This window comes from Galeopterus variegatus, unplaced genomic scaffold, assembly GCF_000696425.1.
Source record: "Galeopterus variegatus unplaced genomic scaffold, G_variegatus-3.0.2 Scaffold596, whole genome shotgun sequence".
Lineage (NCBI taxonomy): Eukaryota > Metazoa > Chordata > Mammalia > Dermoptera > Cynocephalidae > Galeopterus > Galeopterus variegatus.
Window position 1 is genome coordinate 378086 of NW_007726707.1, and position 9243 is coordinate 387328.

Consider the following 9243-nt stretch of genomic DNA (forward strand, 5'->3'; position numbering starts at 1 on the left):
GGTTGCGATCCGTTGCCGGACATAGAAAAAGACAGACAAAAAAAAAAAAAAAAACCAATATAGAATGTGATATTGGATATGTGCCATGTACAATTAAAATTATACAAAAGAATACATGATAAAAACATGTTATCTATAAATTTAAAAAAATTTTTTAATTATACAGAAGAATATTTAATTAATTGAGAATATGTTCTTGCTATTTTGTAAGTCTTTTTTTAAGAATGTTAAAAAACACCGTATTGATTAAAAGAATCTTAAGTGATGTATCAACCAAATGCAACAGGTGGGTCTTCTATAATTCAGATTTAAACAAATCACCTATAAAAATACATGTATGAGACAACTTAAGACAAATTTTATGATATTAAGGAATTACTATTCTTTTAAGTGTTTGGTGGTACTGTGGTTATTTAAAAAGAATCCTTATCTTTCAGACTTTCATATTAAAGTATTTTGGTATGCTATCAAGGATTTTCTTTAAAATAATCCAGTGGGTGGCGTGGGAAAGAAAAGATAGTGGTACTAATCAAACAAGACTGGCCAAATAATAGTTAAAATTGGGTTATGGGCACATGGGGGTTCAATATACAAGTCTCTATACTTTTGTATGTGCTTAAATCTCTATAATAAAACATTCAGAATGCTATGTACAAGCATAATTCCACTTTTGTTAAATATATATGCGCACAGGGAAAAAAGTAAAAAGATATACATCAAGACATTATTACATGTTTTACCTATAGGTGGTAGATAAAAGATCATTTTTATCCTTTGTGCTTATATGTTATACAGGTTTTCACAAATATATGTATTTCTTTTGTAATCATAACAACATTTTAATTAAAAATTTTAAAAATAACAATACCCAAGCACTGGAGCACAGGTGAAAAGAGGAAAATAAAGCAAAGAAAAATCTCCTATAACCCCAACACCCAGAGACATATTTCCTTTTTTCTTCTTTTTAACATAGCTGAGGATCATTCCATATCTGCAACTGTATACCCTATTTCACTCACTGGTTGTATTTCCCTGTTTCATTAAAGAATCAAAAACCCCAACAATATTACCTTTCAAAACCTAATCCATTATTATCAAATATACCAAACACTACAAAAACACACATTTTAGTAAGTTGTTCTATTTGACAAATCTAGATGTGGCATGCTCACAAGATAAGGTTTGTGCAAATGAGACAGGTGAAAATAAATTTTTAAAAATATTACTCTTAGGTGATAACATTTTATTAATTTTAGTTTCCAGTTACCTTCCAAACTTTGGCCCTCAGATCAGCAGGCAGTGGTCTCCCTTGAATTATATTTCTCAAAGTTTCAAGATCACAACCTCCTGCTTCCAAAGCTTCTTCAAGATCTTTTTCCCTAAAAAATAAGTCATATTTATTATGATAAACTTTACTTCATATTTTTTCCTATTCACGATTCATTAATAAGCCTGGCCTATTATTAAAGGCTGTGTCTAAGGAAAAAAGGGTTCTCCGCAGCCAAAATGTAATGCCACAGCATACATAGCATTATACATTCTGTTTCCTTGAAGGGGAATCTCATGTGTCATACAGTCAATTAATTCTTATTTTGCACTTACTTCTAACAAGTTTGGTTATCTGTTTTCCCAGATTAGAAAATTTAAAGAGAAAATTTTCTCAGATCAAAAAATTTGGGGCAAACAGACTGACAGTATTGAGATGTCATAGTAATAACATTATTCATGGTAGCAGTAATAACTAACACATTATGTTAGCACTATCTATCTGCCAAGTAACACTCCAAACATTTTGTGTTCTTTTAAATCCTCACAATAACTCTATGAGGTAAGTTACACCATTGGCTCCAGTTACAGATGCAAAAGTTGAGGTAAAGGGGGGTTTTGCACATTTATGAGACAACTGAAGAAACCATTTTATATTTAAAAATTACTATTCTTTCAAAAGTTTAGTGGTGAGATGGTCACAAGTCTAATTAGTAGTAGAGCCAGGATTCAAATTTTAACAGTCTGGTTCCTGAATTCATGCTCTTAATATTATACTAAATAATGGCAAGAAGGAGATACCATAAAATTCAGCGAAGAACTCAAAGCAGTGCACTCTGAGACTATTTAGTACACAACCACACGGATATCATGCCTAGAGCAGTGCCTGGCTTACAATAAGTATTCGATAAATGTTAGAGGAACGGGGCCGGCCCGGTGGCGCACTGCTACAGTGCACCGCTTGGGAGCGTGGCGGCGCTCCCGCCGAGGGTTCGGATCCCACATACAGACCGGCCGCTCACTGGCTGAGCGAGGTGCGGGCGCAACACCGAGGGTTGCGATCCCGTTGCCGGTCCCGGTCCGGTACGGGCGCGACACTGAGGGTTGCGATCCGTTGCCGGTCACGAAAAAAGACAAAAAGGAAAAAAAAAATGTTAGAGGAACAAAAAAGACTCTACTGGTATTATATATTAAAGCAAATAATAATACCACGTCAAAGTAAATTATCAAGTAAATCATCAAGCATTGATGTTCAGTCTACTATATTTAAAGAGAAAAGTAAGTAAAGAATGAATTCTATTTTCATTTGTATGTAATTAAAATAAAACTTTCACAAAGGTATGAATGCTTTTTAGCCAAAAAAAATAACCAGTTAAATTAATTAATTCCCTAGGAATTTTCAAAAGCTGAGGTTTCAGTCATTTATAATTTTAGTACACAATACATTAAAAATCTGTACATAAGGGCTGGCTGGTTAGCTCAATAGGCAGTGTGTGGTGCTGATAACACCAACGTCAAGTGTTCGGATCCCCTTACAGGCCAACTGCCAGAAATAAAAGTAAAAATCTGTACATATTTAAAATTTTTTCATAACTCAGCCAAACAATTTCTAACATTCTTTGATGCAGCCTAAAAGGTACATCATCCCACTAGGATCAGGAAATCAGAATTTTTGTCCTATTTTTGCAGTTCTTAATAAAATAAATTACTCCCATTCCTCAATGTAAACCTTCCCCATTGATAAGATTCTAAGAATATTAGTTTAAAAGTATAAATTTCATAAAGTGCTGCCCTCTTACAGGAAAGTAATTAAATGAAAACATAATTATTTGGGACCATATTCAACAGAAAAGTGCTGATCAAATTTAAAAGGTTCCTTAAGAAAGCTACTACAAATTCACATGAACAAGAAAATAGATCACACAAGAAACATTTTGTTCTGCTATATGGTTAACAAAGTGTTGGAAGGGAAGGGAGGGAAAGAGATTTCAAGTTTATCACTGAGAGGCAGTTCAGGCCTATAGTTGATAAACACTAGGGTTTATATATTCTATTCTGGACAAAATATAAAAGACAGCCTATTATAATTTGAAGCACTGCTTGTAACTGTGAAATTAAGAAAAATTTAATGGCATCTTTGGTCAATAAATACCATATATTTAAGAGGTCAAATGTGTAAATGAAATGAGGAACTGAAAACACCATTTAATGAGAGGAAATTATTTTATCAAATAAATGAAGAACTATAATTTTCCATTTTTCAGTGCAAAATCCTTATTTTCTTTTTTTTTTTCCTTTTTGTCTTTTTCCGTGTCCGGCAACGGATCGCAACCCTCAGTGTCGCCCCCGTACCGGACCGGGACCGGCAACGGGATCGCAACCCTCAGCGTTGCCCCCGCTCCTCGCTCAGCCAGTGAGCGGGAACCGGTCTGTATGTGGGATCCGAACCCTCGGCGGGAGCGCCGCCGCGCTTCCCAAGCGGCGCACTATAGCAGTGCGCCACCGGGCCGGCCCCAAAATCCTTATTTTCTTTTTGAAGTTACTTTGCCAAGTCCTTACTATTCCAGACAACAAAGTGAGTATTTTGGGGCAAAATGCCCAAATCTCGAAGTACTTTTTAACTAACAATGTACAAGAACATCTCTGTTGATACAGCTGCTGTTGGATTCTTTGATGCTGCCCCCGGGGAACAACACACGTGGTCTCCAGAAGTAAGTACAACCTTGAGCAACAGCTCCTTTGGAGACCAGAAAGTGCTACGAGTAAAGGACACGTCTCACAAACCTAAATAATTAAAAGTAACGTTATCTTCTGAACAAGGCATTCAAAGGTTCAGTTATGAGACCTTTACCATTACATACATGCTTGTAAAAGTAGCAAAGAGCTGAAAATTGTGCAATTAAATAATTCATAGAAGGACCAAGCCAAGATTGGAACTCCACGGCATTTAGCTCTCAAACAACTTTTCTCCCTAAACCATGTTTCTACTTTAGAACAAGCAAAACAATTATAACATACAAAAGCAAAATGCATGTCTGTTCTGACCTTACAAGGCTGGTACTAGACATGCAGACAAAGTCTTAAGATAGAAAAGTACAGGCCTTGTCCATTTATTTTAGTAAGTATGAAAAACAAGTAATGTTCTCCTTTTCTCAGAAAGTTCAGGATAGAGCAAATGCAAAGCTTTGGGAATGGAAAGGAGGAGAAATCCACCTCCTCCTGGCTCTGTGACTTTGAAACTTTAAAATGTTAGTATAACACTAGAGGTTATCATCAATGATTTTTCAATGACATTTTTTTTTTTTCTGACTGGTAAGGGGATCACAACTCTTGGCACGGTGTTGTCCGCACCACGCTCTCCCAAGTGAGCTAACCGGCCATCCCTATATAGGGATCCGAACCCTTGGCCCTTGGTGTTATCAGCATCACACTCTCCCAAGTGAGCTGAGGCTGGCCCTATCAATGACATTTTCAAAACCAAAATAAAACATAACATCTCCCCTCACCTGTTGTTTTGTGGCAAAAATCTAAGCACTGAAACGCAAGGTGCTTTATAATTATAGCCAGGCAAACAATGTGACTAAATTTATATGGAATTAGTTTAATGTTTATACTCAAGCTAGCAACTATCTTAGATTTTTTTCCCTCAACCAAATGGTGAGTAAATTCTAACATATGTAAGTATTTGCACAATGTTAAGAAAGAAAATTCTGACACATGCTACAATATAGGTGAACCTTGAGAAAATTATGCTAAGTGAAATAAGCCAGTCACAGAAGACAGTTACTGTACAATTCCACTTACATGAGATTCATAAAGACAGAAAGTAGAATAGAGGTTACAGGGGCTGAGGGAAGGAAGAATGGGGAGCTGTTTAATGGATATAATCAAGTTTCAATTTTGCAACACAAAAAGAGTTCTGGAGATTATCTGCACAACAGTGTAAATGTGCTTAATACTACTGAACTGTACACAAAAAAACAGTTAAGATGGTAAATTTCTCATGTGTATTTTACCACAATTAAAAAAATCATTTCTGCTGAGTATATCATAAAAGTTCATGATTTGGGGCTTTGGAGCCAGAATGGCCCAACTCAACAGCCATGTGATTTTATGCAAGGAATATATGTAGAAATACAGTGTCTACCCTGAAGGGTCAATAAATGCTTAAATAAATATCTGAACACGAAGTATTAAGTGTAATACTTGGCCACATAATAATTCTTCAATAAATGGAAGCCATGAATACTATTAGTCTTGTTATTATTACCGAACTTTTTAAAAATGACTTTTTTCTTACCATAGTCATTTTAGAGAATTGGCCAATATATAAAAAAATAAATAAAAATTCTACTACCATGAGAAAATCACTGTTAACATTCTGTGAATTACTTTCCAGTTTTGCACACGTGTATGTGTATATGAATGAATGTGTGTGTGTGTATATATATATATAGACATACACATAAAACAAAACTTAATTATACTGAAAATTTATTTTGTACACTGTAGGTTTCACTTATTTATGTTTCTCAAAAAATCATGAACATTTCTCTGATCATTCAATATTTTTTAAAAAATAGGATTTTCGGGCCGGCCTGGTGGCGCACTGGATAGTGCACCGCTTGGGAAGCGCGGCGGCGCTCCCGTCCGAGGGTTCGGATCCCACATACAGACTGGCTCCCGCTCACTGGCTGAGCGAGGCGCGGGAGCGGCACCGAGGCTTGCGATCCCGTTGCCGGTCCCCGGTCCGGTGCGGGGGCAACACTGAGGGTTGCGATCCGTTGCCGGACATGGAAAAAAGACAAAAAAAAAAAAAAAATAGGATTTTCAATGGCTGAATAATTGATTTGGCTATTCTCCTACTGCTTGGTATTTGGTACTTTAGTAAATTTTCCTTGCATTAATCTTTTCCCACTTCTCCTTAGCACAAATTCCCTCAAGAGTTATTCAATAATCAATAAATATGGTTTAATGTTAACAATCCAAGTAATGAAGGTATCAAATATTATTTAGAATTATGGCAATATCCATAAGAACAAAAGACAAAATCATGAAAGGTGGATAGTTCAGAGAAATGAGATGGAAAATAGACTTTCACTTCTCACATGGCATCAGTCGGTACACCTTGTGTATATTTATACATTATATTTGAATGTACTGTTTAACTAATTTAAATATTTATGGATTCCTTTTTAACATTTTACCTAGCAATAACTGAGAATGAGTAAAATGATTTAGCTACAAGCATGTTCAAAGCAGTGCTTATTTTAACCATGAAAAATACAAATAAAGTAACTATCCTAGAATAGAAATTGATTTAAATCAACAGATGAAATTCTAAATAATAATTTGAAATGCTGAAAAACAATTAATGATACACAAAGATGTTTATGATATTAAAGACATATATTAAGTGAAAAAAAGTTTTAAAATCAATGTACAAACATATGTGCATCTAAAAGAAAGTATACTATCCCTACCCACTCTTTGCCATACACATTAGGGAGGATATTTTTTAAAACATACATTTCTAGTGGTATGCTTACGGAGGAGTTTTAATTTCTTTTCTTTTGGGGGGAAGGTGGGTTCCTGTATTCTCTAAAATGAGCAAATATAATACATTTGTAAGGAGAAAACACAGAATGATAAAAATTGTCACCTCCAACACATTTTTCTTTGCTTAGAGTATTAAGTAACTGCTACTTAAGAAAGGACACTTTACATAATCATTAGGAAGGAAACAATGTGGCATATGTGCTACTTTATATTTACTTCTCCAATACTGAATACTGGAAGCATAAACAGGATAAAAAAAGCTCAACCAGTAGCAGACAACACTGTCTTCTAAAGATTTACATATATAATTAAACTTGGAAGAAAGTTAAGAGATACAAAAATATTTAGTTCAACTTTTGAATATGTTAGAAAATTTATTTTGGGGGGCCGGCCCGTGGCTCACTCGGGAGAGTGTGGTGCTGATAACACCAAGGCCACGGGTTCGGATCCCATATAGGGATGGCCGGTTGCTCACTGGCTGAGCGTGGTGCTGACAACACCAAGTCAAGGGTTAAGATCCCCTTACCGATCATCTTTTAGAAAAAAAAGAAAATTTATTTTGGGCTGGAGGTGGCCTCCTCATGCTCGCTGTGGATAGAGTCAAGGGAAAAGGGTGGAAGGGTGGCATAGATTCGTTAGAAGAGCTTTTGTGTGGCTTTATGTCCTCACTCTTGATTCCATGGCCCAAGACTTTTAGCACATTCTTGACAACACCCTCAACTTCTTTACTACTTGGTCTTTTTGCCACATTCAGAAAGCTGAAAATGAAAATACCCGACATTGGATTAATCTAACCAGTTCTGCCTTCTTTGTTCCTACAGTCTGCTCAGTGCAGACTTTGTGGGAAAATAAGACTACTTTGTGATGCTATCATAAATTCATCACCTTCTATATCTGCTAGGCATCAATGCTGCCTGAAAATCTTCTATCCACCACTTTCTTCAGACCCCTTACACAGCCACTTTACCTAGGTGACTTTATTTCTGATTCCAAAGAGAAAATATAGCAAAGCAAGCTTCTGTTCCCTTTGCTCCTCTTCCCTCAGCTCCTCTCCAAAAACAACCAAACATAAACAATGTATCATCAGCCCAGACATCATTTCCTTCTTTCCCATATTTACAGGAGACTAGGTATCCTTTCTCTAGTCTAAGACTGACAACTTCACCGAGTCTTATCTACCCCACCCCAACTCCTCTGGAGCCATGTGCCACCAATTACCCCTCTCTCTTACCTCCCACTTCCCACTCTCTGCTGGCTCTTTTCTCTGAGCCAAAATGCTCAAGTATTGCCATTAGAAACAACATCATCAGCAATGGCAACCACAAAAACTCCTCCAAACTTTCCCTTTCCATCTAGCTACCAAACTCTTGTTTCTTCTTTTCACAGCAGAGCTTTTTGAAAGAATTCTTCACAATATGTCATCATCTCTCCCTCATCTTAAACCTACCTGCCCCCTCCCTTACACATCTCCATCATTTCTCATTCCTATTTGGCCCCACCACCCACAGTGACCACTCTCCCTATCATCTTTGCTTCTTTCCTAACAATCAAATTCAAAACACTTAAGATAGAATGTTTTCTGGATTGAAAATTTTTTATAATTCATTAAACATCTCTATCAACTTAGTCTATCAACTAAGCTGTATCAATTGCACTGCTTCTCAAAAATCTTAAAATCTAATCCTTTTCTGTAATCATAAACACAATGAAAGAGTACATAGTATGTCAAAAAGACCACTTAGGACTAAGAATATAAATAATCACCCTAAACTTAAATACAGAGTATAGAGAAATTACAAAGAAAACCCAACTACCAAATTAAAAAAATAATTTTGTGTCTTAAAGTGGTCAGGGTCTAAGATATATTATTGTTTTTTAAAAATATACAAAAGCTGCATTACTGGGAAATCAATAAAAGTCCAAAACCTGCTGTGTAAACATCTTAAATACATTGTTTCTATTGCATAGGATATTGTTCAAAACTTTGAGTCTTCTAACAGTATTAAACAGACCCAAGAGAAAAAAACAGACGCAGATATCTTCACTAAAAGTACTTCTAGCATTTAAAAATATAAATGCAGCCTGTGATGATTATTCTCCTTTCCTCAAATATTTTCACATTTACTTATTCAAAAGGTCCTATACATAACCTACTCCCCTTCAAAAAGTCATCTATCCTTCCCTTTACAGTTCAGCTCTCTGAAAACAGTGGCCTCCACTCATCTCCACTTACTCTCTCCTCATTCACTCAAAACCTCCATCACTCTACTAAGACTGTTCCATGAAGTCATTAGTTGTCTTTCGCAGTCCTCGTCCTCTTTACATACTCTGCAAAGTTTGATTCTCTTCTTTTTTTTTTTTTTTTTTTCCGTGTCCGGCAACGGATCGCAACCCTCAGTGTTGCCCCCGTACCGGACC

General features: G+C 36.0%; 1 protein-coding gene across 1 annotated transcript in view; it reads right to left on the reverse strand.

The window, feature by feature from the left end:
- TBC1D23 (TBC1 domain family, member 23) overlaps window positions 1-9243 on the reverse strand; it is a 57226-nt gene that overhangs the window by 38176 nt on the left and 9807 nt on the right. Inside the window, exon 2 of the mRNA XM_008570357.1 lies at window positions 1268-1379. Coding sequence (XP_008568579.1) covers window positions 1268-1379 — 112 coding nt within the window. The remainder of the gene's footprint in view (window positions 1-1267; window positions 1380-9243) is intronic.